Source organism: Balaenoptera borealis (assembly GCF_965194805.1).
Source record: "Balaenoptera borealis genome assembly, chromosome: 12".
In the NCBI taxonomy this organism is placed as follows: Eukaryota; Metazoa; Chordata; class Mammalia; order Artiodactyla; family Balaenopteridae; genus Balaenoptera; species Balaenoptera borealis.
Genome location: NC_138869.1, coordinates 78528444 through 78549975, shown reverse-complemented (window position 1 = coordinate 78549975; position 21532 = coordinate 78528444). Strand labels below are relative to the sequence as shown.

General features: G+C 39.5%; 1 protein-coding gene across 10 annotated transcripts in view; it reads left to right on the top strand.

Moving 5' to 3' along the window:
- The window catches only part of SUPT3H (SPT3 homolog, SAGA and STAGA complex component), a 441526-nt gene that overhangs the window by 344884 nt on the left and 75110 nt on the right, over positions 1-21532 (top strand). For 6 of the 10 annotated variants that reach the window (XM_082347635.1, XM_082347633.1, XM_082347638.1 and 3 more), the window contains exon 12: positions 2611-2709. The exons of the other annotated variants lie outside the window; for them this stretch is intronic. In XM_082347635.1, coding sequence (XP_082203761.1) covers positions 2611-2709 — 99 coding nt within the window. The remainder of the gene's footprint in view (positions 1-2610; positions 2710-21532) is intronic. 10 annotated transcript variants of the gene reach the window in all.

The window sequence follows — 21532 nt, the reverse complement described above, 5'->3', positions numbered from 1 at the left end:
GCAGATCAAATATTCCACTCCCACACACCACCTCTGCATGACCCCAAGCTGTGAGAAGAGAAAATTCATAGCCCATATGTCAGTCAGATGTTAATTCTTGCCCTGGCACCTGGATAGGCTCTCCCACCTGATTGGAGTGCATTTGCAGTTCTGGGCATATACCCAAAATGTGGAGTAGGCGCTCCAGATCTGGAAATATTTTGGCTGATTAGTTGGCAGAGGTCACGAGGGCAGAGCCCAGTGTCGGTCTCTGAATTTGCCCAGGTGCATTCAAGGTGACAGTTGGGCAGCTGTGCCCCTGCTGGAAATACCAGGAAAGGAGTATTTGAGTTGCCTCTCTGGCTCCAGAAGCTCACAGCCTGGCCTACAGGTTCCTGTCAATTCCAATTCAAACACTTGTGCAGATTTTATAGTTTCCAGGAGAGAAGTTAGAGACTATATTTCTGGCTCTGATTTAATTCTACATTCCTGATCTAACCTAAAACACTCACTCCCGTATTCTGGACTAATTAGGTAAGAGCCTAATAAGTAAATAAGTTATAGTTGACAACATTGCTCATTGAAGCAAACTTTTGGTGTTTAAAAAAAAAGGCGGGGTGGTGGGGGGGAAGGTGGGGGAGAAGAGGAGAAAAAAGAGAGGAGAGGAGAGGAGGAAGAAAACCAGCCTAGGCTCCACACTGTGCTTTTCTCCGAAGCCACTGTCTAAAGAAGACAGCATTAGGGATTGATCCTCATGTGGGTAAACTAACTACACTTCCGTTTTTGGTGGCAGCAATATCTTTCACCCACACAACCAGCTCACAAATGATGAAGAGAAAAAATGAATAAGGAGGCAAGGCAAGACTATACTGCTCCAAGTCAATCTGTCACCTGCAACTGCCGAAAAACAAGTCGAAGTACATGCCTTCCTGAGAGGATGGAGGCACCCTTCACATATAAAGGATAGCACTTGCTTTCTCAGTTTGGACTAGGTAATGACAGTCCATTTGGCAGAATCCTCATTGGTAAGATTGAAGTAGACATGATTTAGAAGTGGAAGGACCAGCGGTGACATCCCTACGTGGCCTACGAGCCTTATAGCTCTGGTATCTCCGTTTATTAATTCAATGAACAATTGCCAAACGCTGTTTTAGAAATCTGTTGGAAGGGGGCTATGGGATATGGAGATGAGTAGCTGGGTGCTCCAGTATAGTGAAGGAGATGCGTACATAAGCCCTGCCGTGTGGTTGGCACCGTAACTGCGGGGGGCGGGACGCAGTGCCTCTGGCGCAGAGGAGACCGAGATCTGCCTGAGGAAGTCAAGGAAGCTTCCTCAGATCACTAACATTCGAACTGAGTTTATGAGACAGAGGTGAGGGAAATGAGTGAGAACTGCAAAAAAATAATTCAGGCAGAAAGAAGAGCAGGAATAAAATCGGAGGGGAAAGCAGAATGGCTGTCTGGGCCAAGGTGAGGAACTGAGGAGTCCATCGAGAGGAGGTGAAGCATCAAAGGGAGGCTGATGACAACTTGAGAGGGACTTTGAGTCACATGGCCTTCATGACGCAGGCCAGCAGTTACCTAACCATGCTCTGCAGGAACCCTGACTTATTTTACAGGTATTCTGCAAAATAATAAAGTGTTTTCCCTAATCAATACAGATCAATTTTTATCTCTGATAAATATTGAGTTTTCAGTAAGATTTAGTTTGGAAAATTTCTTTTTAAACAACGGATACAGTCATCAAGGAGCGATTTGAGAGTTTTTGAGCAAGGGATTGATATGAACAAATTTGTATTCTAAAAAAATAACTCAGCTGATGGGATGGAGGAGGGACTGGAGTTAGGAGATGTAATTGGAAGAGCGATCAATCGGGTGGCCGATGCAGTATTGCAAGCGAGAGGGCAGAAAAGCCTCTGCTGAGGCAGTGACGTTGAGACCAGAGAAGATGGAATGTATTCGAGAGATATTTGGCATAAAGAATAAGTAGAACAAGATCCTGAACGAAAGACGAATAATAGATGACAAGTTGGTAATTTGGGTCAATGCATAAAACAGATAATTAGAAGTAGTCTCAAGAATAAATTCATTACCCAGATGCTTACAGAGAATTTGCATGAAGTTTAAAGATTCAACAAGAAAACTGATTTCAAGGGGATTTCCTTGGGGGAAGGGGGGAAAGCTCAATGCATAGTTCACCTGAACCTAGAAAAGGAAACAAACACAGACATTCTACCTTTCTGTTTGAACTTCTGGGAGTGTTTAGATATATGACCAGAAAGCCCCACAAATTATTATGCTGTTGGGATGAGCAAATTGACTTTCTAATCCATTAATGAATTTGGTCACGCATTCCTGAAAGATGACTATAATCTAGCCAGATTTTGAAAATATTTTCATCATTAAAGCCATGCCTCCAATAGCTTTGTGCTGGCGTAAGTTCCAAAGCATGGTTTTTCCAATCTTTGATCAGTGGCTTTCATCTCTGTGTGAACCCAGTATCCCTTCCCCACCCCACCCCCGAAAAAAGAAACTCTAAGGGAAGTAATGGGAGCAACGCTGCCTCAGTCACCAGATTCTGGAGGACTGATGGAATGATATGTCATTAGCATTTCTCCCTTGTTTTAACAGACATCCAGTCTTACTGATGGTAGCGATGCTTCTAAATGGAGACGCGCTACACGCAGTTCATCCTCACCCTACACTCCCTCCTCAACAACACGTCCATCTGTAAGAAGCTCAGTCTCGATTTCAGACTTTCTGCCCTTCCCTGCTATGACTCCCTCCTTCAGATATATGAAAGAAAACATTTCTTTCTGTGAAAGGTTTTTGTACACCCGCATCTGGAAGTGTTTATTTCAGTGGCATGTAAGCTATCTGTGGATTTAGTTAGCACCAGACCCCCTTTTGTGTACTCCTGCCTTAAAAATTTTATAAATGATCTTATTGAATTTGTGCCAGTGTGCACATGGTTTGGCTGATTGCTGCATATATCCTTTACCTGCCAGTCACCTTTGATTTATGTTCCTTCTGCTAAGCTTTTACTTTCCAAAAATGGTGCCACTGAACTGTCCTCTAAATCATCTTATTGGTTAAATTACTCCAAGACGAGTTGGTATGTTTTGGGTTGCCTACAGACAGATGAATTTATGTTTTTCTGCCCTTACCCACTTCTAGTAAAGCCACTTATAGAGGAGGATTGGGCATGTTATGTCATCGATCTCTTTATTCCAAATGAATACCATCTGAAACACTGTGCCAAGACCAAAGTGACAAAGAAGTGTTCTTTAGCATCCCCTTCTGTTCTGAGACCTTCTTTTACACATAAGTCTGTGCCTTGAACTGAATCTGATGTGAGGACTTTTCATTGCTCAGAAAAGGGGAAATAAAGTCTCTCAAACAAAATAAGTAAACTTCATCAGAAAGACTGAGACTTTGTGAAGTCTTTTGTTAACTTGTGAGTTTTATGATGTTTCCTGGAGAAAAGCAGGTGGCTTGGCAGTTATTTTAAATGTTGGCTATTTGTGGTAGTGGTTTCGAGGGGTTTCATGTTTCTGAAGAGACATCCTGAAAAGCTAATTCTTAAGAGTGTTTGACAAAATGATGCATCATTTTGAACTAATTTTCCAGGAGTTCTTTGGTCACTGAACATGCCGTTAAACTTGATCTTGCAGGTTACCAGCTATCACCACAGGGAGTAACCTTAATAGTTACGGTGAATTTGCTGACTAGGAAGCCAGTACTGTGCTGACAGAGCAAAGCAATACTGATAGAATTTTAAAAATAGCTTTTAGACATGCAAATATCTCACTTAAAAAAGCTTTGCAAAGAACTGCTCTTTTTCTGTTCTATGTGGTGATAGGGGAGTATTTTTAAATTTCATGATTGTACTTGAAATGATGTGGAAGCATTTCAAATACTTGGATTACACAGATCTCAGTGTCATAGTTCACAAACTACTGGAAGCAAAGGATAGAGCTTCTAGGCTACTTTGCTGTGGTCCCACCAAACCTGGAGGTATTTATTCCTAAACACTCAGGAGGCTTCATTTATACTTCTAAAACTTTGTGCAGGGCTCCCTGTGTTCTGCCAAGGTGAAAGATGTCTCAGGAGTGTGTCAGTCACATTTGCACAGCTCAGTCAGTCATCCTCCTGATGTGCTTTTCAGAGACGTGGGGGACTGCGGTTGTTAGGAAATCAGCACCAGATATGTGAGCAATGTATTTCCATTAACATGTCACTTTGATTAAAAAATACATATGTGTGTATATAGTGTTTTAGATAGGTGTAATTTATAGATGTATGTGTATGTATACACATACACATATATATAGTCTCATTTAAAAAGATTGTTTTGGGACTTCCCTGGTGGTGTAGTGGTTAAGATTCACCCTGCCAGTGCAGGGGACACGGGTTCGAGCCCTAGTCCGGGAAGATCCCACATGCCGCAGAGCAACTTAAACCTGTGCACCACAACTACTGAGCCTGCGCTCTAGAGCCCGCGAGCCACAACTACTGAAGCCCGCGCGCCTAGAGCCTGTACTCTGCAACAAGAGAAGCCACCGCAATGAGAAGCCCGCCGCACCGCAACGAAGAGTAGCCCCCGCTCGCCGCAACTAGAGAAAGCCCGTGCAGCAACGAAGACCCAACGCAGCCAAAAGTAAATAAATAAGTTTATTTTTAAAATATAAATAAATAAATAAAAAGATTGTCTTCTAAGGGTTTTAAATGTATGATATCATTTAATCATTACAACAACCTAGAAGATAGTATGATTATTAGTATCCTAAATAAATAAATATTAAAAGATTGTTTTAAATGAACCGAAAATTTCACTGATACTGTTTCATGTAAATCACTGTTTAACATTCTACTGTCTTTGATGGTTGGAGTCAGATGACTTGCCTGAGCCTCAGTTTAATCATTTGTAAAAAATAAGCGATTTTTAGCAAATATCAATATTTAGTAATAACACTTGAAAGCTCCTAGCACTGTGCCTAAAATACAGAACATGATCCACAAATGCAAACACAGTGTTTTCTTTTAAAATGATTATCATCTGAATAAAACTTGAGTAGAGATGACAAGGCTAGTTTCCCAACAGTGCCCTTCTGAGAACTGCAGAGGGAGGCCCAGTCTGATATGTGAGTGTGGGGTGGAGACCCACACCCACTGATTGGCTTTCTTTGTAGCCTTCAGAGAATTCCTACTGTTTTTGTGTCCATTTTCACATGTATAAAATGGGTAAGAACGTGTTCTTTATAGTTTCAGAGTACCTTGAGATTCATGACCGCTGGACTCCTTTCCTGCCCCGTATTTCTGCCCTTGTGTGGGCAAACAGGCCCATGCTGAGGACCATTTTACTTCCGGTGGTGGTGGCATTACTGACCACATATGGGAAGTGAGGCTTAGATGCAGAAAGAGTATGGTAAAAAGATGAAAAGCTACAGAAATTGTGGGTTGCACAAAGTGACTGCCAAAAGCTTTTCCAGGAATGAGAGCTTAGAGAGGTTGGAAGATTTAGATTGAAAGGAAAGAATCAAAGATATAGTACATTGCAAACTGACTTTAATTCTAAGTTTCCAACTTGAGGATCAGGGAAGGACCCTTACCTAGAAAAGTTCCTGCTCCTGCTTTCACTGATTTCCTAAACTTCTACTAGGAGAGTCATTGACTTCTCTTAAAAATATATTTTGTACCCATGTGAAGATTTAACTTCAGATATCTAGGTAAAAGGATTCATAATTCAACAAAATTGTTTGGTGATGATACTTCAGTAACTAGTATGGTCTTGGTGCGTTCTTGCAGTCCATTTCAGTAGGATCTTACTTAAGTTATTCAAGATAAATGAGAATTTATACTGTTTCCAAAAACCTCCTAAATATTTAGCTGTGAAATCTCTATTCCCAGGTTATTCCAGTATCTAATCCTTACACACTTTTCTTCCAACTTAAATTGAAAATTTTTCTTTATTTCTCCTTCGTGGAAAGAGAGATACTATAATATTATATGAACAAACTCTCTGAAGCCCTTTCTAATTTTGGTAGCAGTATTTCTCACACTTACTTGGAAGAATTTTGTCACTGTCTCCACTTTAATCTGGAGACAGCTTCTGTACACCCATACTTTTAGGGGTTGGGATCTAGAGGAGGAAACCTTTCCAGACTTGGAAAGATCTAAGCCCAGGGAGCTCCTGGTGATTCAGGGCATGGTAGAAAGAGTCAAGTCCCATCTCTTTCTTACTTCCTTGATTCTCTCTGAAATGTTTTCTCCTTTAGAGCCAAATTCTAAACTTTGACCCACTTTCCCCCAAGATACTTTGTATTTCCCAGTCTGATCAAAACCTACTGAGGACCTATCCCCACTAGACCAAGGGACCATGTTTTAACCATCTTGTATCTCCCTCAGTAAAGTACAATGCTTTTTGCTTAATTGGAGCTGAACATAAAAGAAGGATGAATGGATGGACAGATGGACGAAATGATGGTCTGAAGAGAGAACAACCTTCCAATGGACAAAGTCCAGTCTTAATCTCCCTGATCAGTTTTAGGCCCCCTGAACTTGGTATACCCTATAAATGTGGATACTCCACTACCTTTGATTAAACAGTTTATAGATCACTGCAGGGCAGTAAAAAGAATGATATGGTTGCTTCATTATTACTATCCAGCATTAATCATTGATTCCTCTGGAACCTAAGGCAAAATAATGCCCAAGTTATCTCATCAGCAATATCTATTTTAAAATTAATTTGTTCAATGGGTAGTTATGTACCAATCATATTGAAGAATTCTTAGGTATTGGGAAAGTATGAAGCTCAGCTCCTAGCATCATGTTGGAGCCATAATCAGAGCTAACATATACCTGTTTAATTGATTGACCTTTGCACTCTGCACCTCGATCAGCGATGAGGAACAAAGCTCCACATACTCAACCAGTAAGAAGGAATTTTGCTATCGGTTGTAAGGCTGCAAGGATTATCTTTTAACATCACTCTTCAATCATTTTGCAGAGTGGTTTTAGGAAATTAGATAATATATATAAAGCATCCAATCCTCACAGTTGTTATTTTTTATCACAGAAACTAATCTTGTTTACGTAATTGTTATTTTTTTTAATTAATTTATTTATCATTTTTGGCTGCGTTGGGTCTTCATTGCTACGTGCGAGCTTTCTCTAGTTGTGGAGAGCGGGGGCTGCTCTTTGGTGCGGTGCGCGGGCTTCTCATTGCGGTGGCTTCTCTTTGTTGCAGAGCAAGGGCTCTAGAGCGCAGGCTCAGCAGCCGTGGCGCACAGGCCCAGTCGCCCCGTGGCATGTGGGATCTTCCCGGACCAGGGCTCGAACCCGTGTCCCCTGCATTGGCAGGCGGATTCTTAAGCACTGCGCCACCAGGGAAACCCTACATAATTGTTCTTGATGGCAAGATTTATATATATATATATATATATCCAGGAAAGCAATTATTGGAAAGCCCAATTATTGGGCTCTAGAAGTGGCCTTGTTATAGAGAATTCTTCTTTGTAGATGAAGTCAGATTTTACTGGTATGGCTATTTTATGAGCTATTAAACTGATAACATTTAAGGAGGACTAAAGTTGATAGTTAATAGGTTGGTTTTTTTTAATGACAACAATTATAAATATGAAACTATACCCTGGTAGAGGTGGCACTGAAACATCGCTATCCATTCAGGAAGCTTGTGGCTGAAAAATTATAGGCACCAGAAATAACCACTCAGAAAATAAGATGTGAAGAACCCAAAATAACAGAATTATTTGGATATTAAGATATGTCTGTTTGTTAGATGACTATGAATTCCCATAGACACAACCTAACGTTTTTGATAAAAGTGCCTTTGTTAGTGGTATGCTCCTGTACAGTTTCAGACACATTTTTATGATACATTTTTATGCATGGCCATCAATTAGGAAAAGAGTCTAGACATCTTGTTTTCAAATTTGGAAGAACAGTTTTCTCATTGGATAACAGCTTCGCATGCTACCATGAAATATGTCAGATTCCCACACAGACCGTAGTTGTCTGCATTCTTAGTGAGCAGCTTTCCTCTCGCCCCATTAAGAAATACATTCCCAGCAGATAATATTTTGTGCTAGAAAACTAAAGAAAATCACTGGACAGCTACAGTTTGAAGATGAGGCTTCACGTTTCCTCACTGGAGGAGAATTCATCTTTCTTTTTATGCCAAAGAAAAGCAGACATCCACAGGGATGCTGCGATTCTGCTTTGGGAGAAATAGAATTCTCAGGATTGTAACAAAGTAAGAATAGCACAAAGGAGTATGTCCTGATGTACACTGTCAGCTGGAAGGATGGTGATTCTGTTCCAAAGGCAGATGGAGATAAGACTTGGGAAGGAAAAGAAATCACCCCTCCCGCATATAATTAGGACACCCAGTTCTCTGCGCCCTCTGTGTTTTTCCTGGCGGGTATGTTTGTTCAACTCTTCTCACCAGGCAGGGAAATCAGTTCCCCTGATGGGCAGGGAAGAATAAAGGTCATGAGTAATTCACATATTTTGTTAGGAAGAAATCATTTTCCATTTAATTGATTAATCAGCTATAGTTTTGAATTCCTGGTAATGTGGTTAGTGCCATGTTAGACACTGGTGAAGAGAGGAAGGAAAAAAATGAACATCTCCTGAGTGCCATCACCTAGTGCGGGAACTGGCAGGCTGAGAGCCAGTCTTCATTTCCTTCTCTGTTAACTACCAGCACCAACGCCTGGGAATAGAAAGAGAGCTTGAAGTTCAGTTGGGGGTGGGGAGGGGCAACAGTAACTCTGTAGATAAATATTACACTTTACTTCATTGATTGCAGGTGCTTTAGGAATTCAGAGGGAAATATACAGCTGGATTAATCAAGAATCTCCATCAGTGATTTTTGTGGGGTAGCAGTACCCTCCTAAACCCTGGTGGGAAGGCCTCCTGCCTTAGAGCCCACATTGTGTGGAGAACCTCCTATCACAAACACTGCTCAGGGCCCCTTCTCCATACCATGCCCTTAATCAACAGGCAAGCACTAATGGATGAGTAAACAAATGTGGTCTATGCATACAGTGGACTATCATTCCGCCGTGTAAAGGAATGAAGTGCTGATCCATGCTACCACATGGATGGATGAACCTTGGAAACATGCTAAGTGAAATAAACCAGACACAAAAGGACATATATTATATGGTTTCATTTATGTGAGATATCTAGAAAAGGCAAATTCATAGAGACAGAAAGTAGATTAGAAGTTTCCAGGGGTGGGGGAGAGGGAGAATTATTGTTTAATGGGTACAGAGCTTTTGTTTGGAGTGATGAAAAATTTGGGGAAATAGTGGTGATAGTTGTACAATGTTGTAAATATAATTAATGCCACTGAATTATGAACTTAAAACTGGTTAAAAAGGCAAGTTTTTTTGCTATATATATATTTCACTCTCCCCACCCCCAAAAACGGCAGCTGCTGCCGAATGCCATGAAGGTCTGTTGATTGTGCTGCTGCCAGAGTCTTGGGGGGATATTGCTTAAGTCAGAGTAAGAGGAGGATTTGAGCTGCAGAAGCTTTTAATAAGAGAAAAGGCAAATTAACTCATCAAATCCTTCTCCTCTTCATGTTCTAGTTCAAGATTCAGTATATACTCATAAAACAGTATCCACAATGGTTGCGTGTGTTGGCTGAAAAACAGTATGACTCATATTACTCTTAAATTTGTTGTTATATTTGTAGGTCTAGATAATAAGTGCATGAAGTTTAGTAGTCATTCTTTATATTGGCAACTAGATGGGCATTAAACATTCAAATTGCAAATATATCTTAATAACAATATATAATGATTCCATTAAATTTTCAAAAAATTAAAATAGAAATTTTATTTAAATAATTTAAAAACATATCAAGGGCAAGGCCATCATAATGGTATTAACACAGCTAGTAAAGGAAAAAGGTATACATGACAGAATTTTGGAAAAATGCCCATAGTATTTTTTTATGCTTTGCGCAATGCATAGTCTTTTGAATTTGTTACTGGAAGTTGTGGTCACGACTCTGCAAATAACAGTGACATTCTTTGGAACAATTTGAAGGTTACTTATGATATTTTCTGGATCTACCCAAAGAAAGGACATCTTGATGAAACAGATATCAAATTTGACCTTGCAATCACCGTCAAACACATGGTGGGAATGCTGACTAAAAACAGTTAAAGTGATTCTATTTAATGATCGAATGATAACGAGAAGATACAAGATGAACCAAAAAGAGAATGACAGAAGTTTCTCAAATCAAGAATAAACCAAGGTCTTTGGAGGAAAAAGAAATCAATTTTAAATTGTGCTATCCACAAGTTACTTGGTATGAACTATTGATTATTGTGAATAATGGTAGCAAAAGCTTACCAAAAAATTATATCTAAGTTTGGCTAATTCACTTATAAAAGAAGTTAACTTTTTTTTTAATTTAAAAGAAAATAGTTTGCTAAATCAAAGGTAAATTCAAACAAGGAAATGAAAATATTTGCCTAATTATGAAGGAGAATTTTCACAATCTTAAAACTAATTTCTGTAGAAAATATTTTCTGTTAATTATAGATCAAGGTATATTATTCTAAGAAAATCATTTCAATGAATCTCTTATCACTTTATTTGTTTTGTTGTTATTTCTGGAAAAGTTACTTAAATTCTATGGGGTGAGTAAGGGGATAGGCATCGTTTGAAAAAGTTTATCATTTAATTTTAATTTGGAGAACAATATTAATTTTGAAGTATAAACTATATGAAATAAACAGTTGTCTCCAGCAGAATATGTGGTGGAGAAGCTTTGGAAGATAACCAGATTGGGAAAGGGGGAGAGGCACGTAAGAATGGGAAGCTAATGCGAAAGGTTGGGAAACAGGGGAGGTGGGAATTCCGTGAGGCCTTCACAGCCTTAGGATTCAGAGTCTGAGGGAAAAGAGGCAGGAAGGAGAAGGAAAAGGCAGGGAGATTCTGCACATGGGGGAGAGATGAGCCATGGCTACAGGCACTCAGAAGACAGGGAGGAAACAGGCCCAACTTCAGTAAAGGATCTCAGGTCACAGTGGAGGAAGTGTAGCCTGTGGCCCAGAAATCCCAGTAGCAGTTTTCTTTTTCCTCTAAAACATTTTAAGACCTCTGGTATGTATCGCCCAAATGCATTCTAAAAGGGCTATGCCAGTTTACTCTCCCACCAGCAATTTGTGAGAGTTCAAATTTCGCTGTGTTCATGCCAGTATTATTATAAGTTTTAAACTTCATTAAAAGTTTAATAATTTGATAGTCTGCCAACATTTCTAAAATGTAGCGTGACACTAAAACTAAAACCATCCCTGTTTGTAAAATGTTCCTTGGAGAATCACAGTGCTCACTGCCTTTGGTATGGGGGGAAGAACCCTCGCCCCCCAGCCATGAGGACAAGTCCACGAGCCTCTCTCTCCATCTGTAATGTGAGTCATAATACAGGTCCTGCTGAGTCCCAGAGTGGTTAAGAAGATTAAAGGACATGATAAAAGTGAATATTCGTAAATAGTAAAATGCTAGATAAATGTAAATTTTAAGATAATTGGTATATATTATATTAGCATAGCATATGGTAAAACTTAACCTGAGTACCTACTTTATAGGATTGTGTGAGACATAAATAAAGATACATCACTTCTGACCCCAATTTTTAAAATCCAAGTTTGAAGTGGGGGATGGACTAAATAGGCAATCCTAAAGTTCATATAGAAAATCAAGTATGTAAGAATAGCCGGGAAAATTCTCAAAAAATATAATCGGGGGAGGGAGTATTAATTAGCCAGGCCAAAGATTAAAACATAGTACAAAGCTATAGTAATTCAAAGGTTGATGTTGGTGCATATATAGATTAATTGAGAAGCCTGGAAAGACCAAAAATATACCCAAATATGGATGGTGAATTTAACACATGATAAAGATAGAAAAATTATCTCCAAAAATATGTTTGTAACTGAACCAAAACAACCACCAAAAAAACCTAAGAGATAAAGCAACAGAAAGGTATATTCTGTTATTATTTATATTAAGAGGGGTAATTGAGGAGAATATCTGTCTATACGAATATGTCTTTGTCTATACACATATGCTTGTATATGCAAAGAATTATCTGGAAGGTAAATGTGGTTGTCGATGAGTGAGTTCAGAGATGAGAGGGAAGCGTACTATTTAATGTTACCCTTTGCTATAGTTTGAAGTTTTTGATCCAATTTCAAGTATTACCTATTTTTAAATATTTTAAAGAAAATAGTAGCTCAGAGTAAGGTAGAGCCAGTGGGAAATTTTACAAAGGAAATATCTTGATGATTTTTTAACTTTTCCTCAGGTATTTTAGTGTACTGGTATTAAATGTATCAGGAGTTGTATAAACCGACCTTTCTGCAATTCTTTGCATAGTCCCGGGCACAGAGTTGGCTTGTAGTAAAGAGTTTCTGGAGTGTGAAGGTAACTTTCCTTTACTATGGAATGGGTCTAATTTAAGAAGCAGGGTTGCAGAGTTGGCAGTCCTCTTATATACTTTCCCCATAGTACCAGTGTGAAATATCAAACTTTTGGCAGCCAGGCGAGTTCCATGAATTCATGTGTAGCATTTCTTTTCTGTTTAGAATTGAGATCCAGTGCCCAGTGCTTAGTTTTTAAATTATCTTTCTGAAAACCTTGCTACATTTTTGCACTGGTTGAAATGAAGCCCTTTGAACACATGGGAAGTTGTTAAAATTTCTTCCTTTGGGAAGTCACTTCTGACTGGATTTCTGCGGAGAGAGTTGTTTCTTGCTGCTCTTTCAAATTCTCCTTGTTGTTTTTGGTCCTTCCTCACTCCCCTACAGTCAGAGCCACGACATCACAACTTATCTTCAAAAAGTAAACTCAGCATTTTCTCTTTTTTAAAACTTAACATTGGAGAAAATACAGATAAACATATATTACCAGTAATCGTATCAAATCGGGAATTTTGCAAGCCCATGAAGTCAGCATCTCAGAAAATGGAGACAGCCATGTTGTATATATGATCATCTTGAAAATATCACTTCCCAAAATAATAATGCCTATAACAACCAAATATAAATCAGGATGTAATGATGTAACTGCTGACTTCTTGGCCAACTGTGATCATTAATAGTAGTAGGGTCTGTAATAACTGAAGGAATGATGGTGGTTTATGGGCGATAAGAGAATCACAGTAAGCTGTTGCATGCTCTCAAGGTTGGCAACGGTATTCATTATCTACCGTATCATATCTGTAATATCTGTAACAACCCCAGAACTTAGTGTCTTGAAACGACAGTAATCATGTAATATCGCATAATTATTGTGGGCTAGGAATTTGGGAGCAGCGTGGTTGAGCAGTTCTGGCTTGTGGTTTCCCGTGAGATTGCAGTCAGGTGTCAGTCAGGTGCTTGCTGAGGCCAGACCGTCCACTTCTAAGGTGACTCACTTACATGGCTAACGTGGTTAGTGCTGCCCATTGGCTGAGATCTCGGTTCTCCATGAGACTAATTAAGTGTCCTCATTGCATAGCAGCTGGCTTATTCAAGAGCTGGCAACCCAAGGGAGCATGGTGGGAATCACAGGGCCTTCTGCGACCTAGTCCAAAGGTCACATACTGTTACTTTCACCAACCCTGATTCAGTGTGGGAGGGAGCTACACAAGGGCAGGAATGCCAGGGGGCAAGAATTACCCAGGGCTGTCTTGGAAGCTGGCTACCACAGCAACCCAAGCAGGATATAGTCTTTAGGAAAAGAGCAATTTGGACTCAGTTTAAAAAACAACAACAACAACAAAAAATGCGACACAAAGTCAGAAGCTTCATCTCATCTCCAGAAGTACAAGTGCTGCAGATTAGGCCATATTACATCCAATATCTGGTGATTTTAAAGGAGGACATTTCTATTGAGTAAAGGATCACAGCCAAGAATTGCTGAATGGGTTCAGTTTTCCCCCCACTAAATCTTAAGTGAACATTTTTCTATCATTAGATTTCTGTAGGATGACTAATGGACTGTAGGGTAATTCAGCCATTGTTTTTAAAAATCCATCTTGGCAAAGAAAGCTGACATTCTGCTGAAAGAGTTGAGGCTAACCCCCACTCTTTGAAAAGTACTGAAGGGCCTGTGTGTCTTCTCCACAGAGAAAAGACTCCGTTCTCCATGACTAGCCCAAACCCCACACTACCTAATCTGCCTGGCCTTCAGTTTCTCCTGTTTCATAGGACCTTGGGCTGAGTCAACACAACTGGGATTTGGAATCTTGACGCCAGAAAGTCTGCATTTTTTTAAACCTCAGGCTCAGCCATTCTCTGATTTTAAAGCTAATAACATTTTAAGTTCTATATTCTAAGGTAGATTTAGCATTAAATGAGATAGTGTACATAAGATGTTCTGGCACAGTGACCTAAAGAGAATCAGGTTGTGATAAATGAGGTGGTATCAGAGTCATCCTAATTGTGTTGTCATTATCATTATCATACACTTGACCTTGACCTTCTGTCCAGCTGTACTACATGCTGACTTCGAGGTATCCTGAGTTTTCTAACCTGTTTTTTAAAAAGTAGAAGACAACTCTTCGGACTTTTCTACCCTAGAGAAATGTAAGTGAAAGACTATTATGAAAATTACTTAGAGAAAAGCAAAATAGGAAAGAGGTGCTTTTAAAAGGCCACTAGAATAAGATCTAGGACGGTTCAGTGGTTTCAGTTAACAAGCTCTTTTGTGAACCTTAGATGCCTCATATTTACAGTCAGAGTTTAAGACTAGATGATCATAAAGATCCCTTTCATCCCTCATCATCTGATTGATTTTGTATTTGATCTCACAGCAACCCTATGGAATAAGAGTTATCTTTGGGCAGATTACTCCATGACTCAGTTTCCTCATGTAGAAAATGTGACTAATAATAGTACCTTCTCATGGGCTTGTTAAGGATTAAGTGAGTTAAAATGTGTAAAGCCCTTAGAACAGTGCCTGGAATGTAGTAAGAACTCCATAAGTCTTAGCAATGGTGCTGATGATGATGTTATGATGATGATTTTGCAGATGAGGAAGCTGAGATTCATGAAAGTTAATAATTTTTTCTGAGCTCACACAGTAGTAGAGCTGGAACTTGAATTCAGGTCTTCTTTTAAACCACATTACTTGTGCGTGTATCTTTCAGACCTTGTTGTCTATTTTTTAAATATAGAATTGATTCTCACAGCATCTAAACAGCTCCGCCAAGATTGTCTTACAGAAGAAGGTAAGGAATGAGAAGATGGGGTGTTTTTTGTCCCTAGGATTCTGAGTCTGTGGGACATATGGCCATGCTGCCTTCAAAACTAAGTCCCCCCAGGGCATCGCCACCTAGGAAGGTGGAAGAGAATCCTACTTAGTTCCCAAGGACTATTTGAGCTGCCTCAGTTGCGCTAACACTGCCTGTGAGGTAATCACTCATTTTACCCTACCTCGGTTACGTCTTCACATTTCTCACTTATTTGGATAAGGAGGATGAATTTCATTTTAGACTGTACAGCCTATTAAAGCAGTAAATAATGGTTTGGTTTTAAAATAGATTCTTTGTTCTCCAATTTTCCAGTCTTTTCCACTAACCGTGATTCTGCTTTGGGTGAATGCTCGAAAAGCAAGATCTCATTGTCTTCAGTGCAGTTATTGCATTAGGAGTGGACCACAGCCCCAGACAATGCAAACATCATTTTAGCCACGTTAAAAAGACAGGGGAAGCTAGAAGCAATCTGACTAGTTTTATTATTCTTGTTTGTTTTGTTTTCAAATGTAACCAGAGCATTATTGCTGGAGGCTGTGTCTTTCAAAACTAAATGTCCTTGAATAGCTCTCAGTTCCAAACAGTGCTGCCTTTACTCAAAATAGTTTTGAAATTACTCTTTGGTAATTATCTTCAGAGTGTGCAACACATTCTTTTGAAAAGATTCAGTGGTGACGAATCAATTATTTTATTAGCACACCATATAGTTGTAGATTTGAACTACTGCTGACATAAATATGAAAAGAAAAATTATGGAATGCATTGTCTTGTGGCTCAATTCAGTAGCTGTGTATAGCGAAACTAAGTTGATGCAGAAAATTAAAGAAATGTTAAAGAAAAAATTTTAAATATCGACTGGTAATAATAGATTATTACCATTTCTGGACGTCACTGGCATATTTCCACTGTATCCACATCATTAAGAGTATTTATCGTCATACACTTCAGTTTACCTAGTGGAAAAGCTAAATAAAATGTTCTGTAAGAACTTTTTAAAAAAAAATAATGTTCAATTATACTGTTCAATTTTTATATTTTATATTATTTTTAAATGTTATAAAAATGTATTATTTTATTGCTCTATAAAACACACAGCTCATTAACCTGGTTTTCTTGGTCTGTTTATGAGAGTGTTTTATCAAATGGATATTTTAAATGTTGTAAAGATGTAATACTGTGCTAAATTAGACTATAAATGATTAATTTGGAAAACAAATACATTGTTATTACTTTTCTAGAATGCCTTTATATGTTATAATAGGCGACTATTGGGAAGTAAGATGCCTTCCAATGTACACGTATGCTATCTCTGGGCACACAGGCCTCTGCTGTAAATGAATAATTGAGTCACCATTTGTCCAAATTTAAATGTTTTTGCGTGTATACTTATCTTTTGTGTACTCACACACGTTTTTTATTTGTTCAGAAGACTTTGCTCTAGTTTTTATTCTGTGTGAGTAAATTGATTTGTAATAAAAAAAATAAGAGTAGAGAGAAAAGTACAAAGTCAGAAAAATGGAGCTAAATTCTTGAAATAGATTTCAGTAAAAGGAAAGAAATTAGATTTTTGGCTGCTAACACTTGGCTCAAGGGGTTTGATATACTGAAGCTGTGTGGTGTGGTGAAAAGAGCAGAAGTCAAGAGGCTTGGGCTTAAAATCCTTGGCTCTGCCACTAATCTTTCAGAAGGATCTCAGATGAATCACTTGACCTCTTTGAGCTTCTGTTTCCTCGTCTGTAAAATGAGAGTTTTGACGACATGGTTGCTGAAACCTCTTCCAGCTACAACATTCCATCATTCTAATTCTGAATGTACTGATTCAGATCTTCTCCTTCTGTGTTAATTGCATGCAGACTACTAAAATATCCACAGATGGTTAACTTCCAGGCTTTGTATTAGTCAGCTCAGGCTGCCATTACAGAATACCGTAGACTGAGTGGCTTAAACAACAGATGTTTATTTTCTTACAGTTCTGGAGTCCAAGATCCAGGTGCTGGCCAATTTGGTCCCTGGTGAGAGCTCTCTTTCTGGCTTGCAAATGGCCAGTTTCTTGTTATCACCTCACATGGTCTTTCCTCAGTGGGAGAAATCCCCCTCTTCCTCTTATAAAGCCACCAATCCTATGAGGTTAGGACCCCACCCTTCTGACTTCATTTAACCTTAATTATTTCCTAAAAGTTCTGCCTCTAAGTAGAGTCACACTGGGCTTAGGGCTTCAACATAGGAATTTTGAGGGGGAAACAGTTTAATCAATAGCAGTTCCTCAAGATATTTCCCTCTAGACCTTCTCTGCATTCCTGGTGGTTTGTACTCACCATCCTCCTTTTTAGGTTAAGAAGAAAAAACATAAAATTTCATGAGCTTCCAAAATCAGAGAAATAATAAATATACCATCAACAAATGTGTAAAAGAAATAGAAGTGGAAATGACTTTTTGATTAACCTTTTCCCCAACATTGCTATGGAAACTTTGTAACATAAAACACACAGGCTAACAGAAAAGTTGATAGAATTTTATGGTGAGCACCCATATACCCACCACCTGTATCCACAGTTAATATTTTGCTCTTCTTGTTTTGTTGCAAATCTGTCCATCCTCCATTCATTCATCAACCATCTCTTTTTATTTTAAGCATTTCAAAGTAAGTTCCAGACATCAGTACTTAAGCACGCATATTATTTGCTAACGTTCAATTTTTTTTCTTTTAGATCACCATTTTAAATCACGCTATGCTGTATATACATTTTAACTGAAAGAGTTATGTTATGAGAAAAGAGACACTGCTCCATTAGTAGAAGCTATTTATAACTTATACTAGTTTTTGAAAGCATCATTATTTCAATCACCAAAAAGGACCGAGCTGGGAAGTAGGAGAATGAAAAATGTCAAAATTATTTTTTAAAAAATGGCAAATTTGGCAGATGATTAGGAAAAAACAGGTTACAGGCATTTGAGTACTTTTTACATACATATATAAATAATATGCTTTCTACCTTTGCTTTGATTTGTAAATGTGAGGATAGGGAAATGGAAAAAAGATGTTGTTTCTCCTTGTGCTCTTATCCCTAGAAATTCTTTCTCAACCAAGAGAGAATCTCAAGTGTTTCCTAACACGTGGTTGTCACCTTGTAAACATGGATAGATGAATGAGTGAATGAGTGAAAATGAATGAGTGACTGTCGTTAGCAGTCAGAGAGTCCTTTCTAGGGACTCCTTAACTGATGGCTATGAGGTAATTATGATTATCTTCTGATGGATCATTCACTGCCCTCTCTAAAACTGTGAGAGTAAGGGATTCCAGGCAGGTTAGAAAAGGGCTTTATCATTCATAGGCATGCATAATTGGCTTAGTTTTGTTGCTTTTATATACAGTAATACATATAACATAATTACATAATACAGCTGTATGTAACATACATAGACTTGTAGTTATATACAGACACACGTTGTCTGAGCATACGAGGAGTAGTCATCAACGGGCCTCTTTTGCTAGTCCCTGAATTAGTTGTAGATTCCTCAGAACAGTTGCAATGTAAAGTCTGTCTGAATCTGCTGGAGTCTTAGTTGCTCTTAGCGGTTTATATCTCAGCTCTTTGTTCACCACTCAGAGCTCACCACTGTCTTAATGAGTCATCCCAGCATTTAGCAGCATCCAGGGCTATTTTTTTGCCAAGTCACTTGAAGTGAACTCCCAAGCACTGGAAGGAGTTGTTCGTACAGGCGACAGTTGGTAAAGCACTTTCTTGGAATTGCCACAGTCCTTGGGGTGTGATATGCTATTCCAAGCAGGCGCTCTTAGAGGGGGGGAAAAAAGACAAACCAACCTATTCTCAATGTGGAGAATTGTTTACGTCTGATGTTTGGACAAGAGCTGGCACTGCTAGAGAGGGTCTGCCTTTTCAAGCACTGCTCACGCCATCCACAAGGGCACGAAGTCTCATCAGCACTCTCATCCTACTGCTGATGGCTTCACATTGTGCAAGTGGGTAATGGAAACGTCGGTGAGATTTGATCCTTTTATTCAGAGCAATCCAGAGTGACAGAGAGGAGCCAGAGTCAGCAAGTAGGTCCACCATCTGGGGTGGTATAGACAGTTACCAAGGAAGTCGTCATCACAGAAGCCCTGCCTTGAGGCCAAAGCACGGGGATCAAGGATTGCACCAATTGGTCTGCAGTTGTGGACCTCAGACGAAAAGCAGCACTGGGGATCTGTGACTGGGTGACAAGGAATCTATCCTATCAGGAGGTTGGGGCACAGGAAGCTGTGGCTGGGGTGAAGTGCAAGAACTAAGGCGCTCCAAAAGATAGGGAGACAGGCAGGAGTCAGCAGGTATGGGAATGCCCGTGGGCAGAAAGGACAGCTGACAGGATGCCAGCAGCGGAGTCCCAGTGGGAATGGTGGAGCAGGGTGGGTGACCCAGCAGCTGCACAGTCAGTGGAGTGGCAAAGTGCACAGGGCAGGGGCCGAGCAGAGAATGTCACCTACTCACAAATGGTTTTCGTGTCATCCTGCAAGACCGAAGCATCGTGAGACGCAGCCTCATCTAGGCAGGCAGGTGGTGACGTCATCCTTAAAAGGCTGAAATGGATGGTTCCATGCTTAAGAGTTTCTTCTTTAAAAAGTATAATTACTGGGGCAAGAAAAAAACGTTTTGAACTTGGTTTTTTAAATTTTACTTTACATTTTCTTGGGGTTTAGTTCTATTTGCTTCCAGCATGATCCAAATACCTACTTCAAAGCAAGCATTCTAACAAGAACTTGTTAAAAGGAAAGGAAACCAGCTCCTGTGGCTTCTTGTACACCAGCTATAGAGGCGCTCACAGAACCACGTTTGTGAGTTGAGTGTAAATGAATCCGAAACCTACAAATTAGATTTCCCTTGAAATACACATGGGTTTAAAACCTTAACGGGAAAAGAACTTGGCAAGTCAAACCTGACCATATTCAGTGAAACCTCACTAATTTGCACTAATGACCAGGAGACCCATTGAGAATTACTGATTTTTTGTATGTTAGCATGGGAACAAATACCAAAACAAGGGTGCGGGGATGAGGGGGTATGGAGCAAGCGTGGGAGGGGGAGAGTCAAAGTTGCAGCATCAAACAAACACACTGTCTGGTACAATGAAGAATGTATTTGAACAGTTCCTGGAATGAAACTCACTAGCTTAATGAGGGCCTGGCTGTGGCCGCCTGCCAGCTGCGGGGGCAGCCGTGCTGCCTGAGCCAGCAGTTAACGTGCACTTAGCTTAAGAGGCTTCTGCCTTCTCACAAGTCGGGGGGTTGTGGTTTTTGCAGGGGTGTGAACCAATGAGATTCTGCCACGTGCCGCACACATGTGCGACGCGGGCTTGCACAGACAAGCTGTGATTGCAAATCGGCATTGGGGTGGGATTGCTTATCGCCACTTAAAAGCAAAACAAAACAAAACAAAACACCGAGAAGTTGCCAGAAGAGATAGCAAGGGTGGTTGGAATTCCGACTAGCTGAATCTTCCTTAGATGTTAGTGAACCATACTTGTAGTGGAAGATATTTAATTTAAACTGTTCTGAGTTGAAGATTGACTATCTAGTAGACGTTTATCTTGATGTGTTTTTATTTCACTAAAGATAAAAGTTGTGTCTTCCTTTATAAGCAACTATCTAAAAAGTTCTTTGAAGATTTAATTATCTGTGGCCCGAATTTCAGTAATTATAGTGACTTTTTAATTCATTTCATTTGAGAAATAGAATACTTTCTTCCAGTTGTTACTATTTAACAATTACAGTTAAAGGGCAGTGATGCTTCCTTTGACTTTCCTCTGCATAATATCTAAGAATATCTAGGGTTTGGATATTCTTTGCAACTGAGGAATTTCTCTTACCTAAATGTTCTACTCCTCTGCCTTAAGAGCAGCCCAGGTAATGATTTGTGTTAGTACTGATTTCAGTCGCTCCTTCCTACTTGCCTGACTGGGAGCTAATGTTTTACCAGCTGAAGAATAATTTAGAACTTCCACTCAAGCAACCATGGAAGGCTGTGGGGAATAATAAATACATGTAGCCAGAGCTTTCTTTAGGACCTAAGTCGAGCAAATAGCTTCAAGTCTTCTCGTGCTTCCCCTGGGCCAGAAAAGGAGTTGTCACCCCAGCTGGTACAGAAAAAGACTGAACCTCACTTGGCTCACACTAAAACCTTCTGCTTTCATCATTTTTAATCTTTTCCTTCTTCCCAGCTACCCAGTTCAACAATAAAACACGATTCATGCAGACCTTTTGTG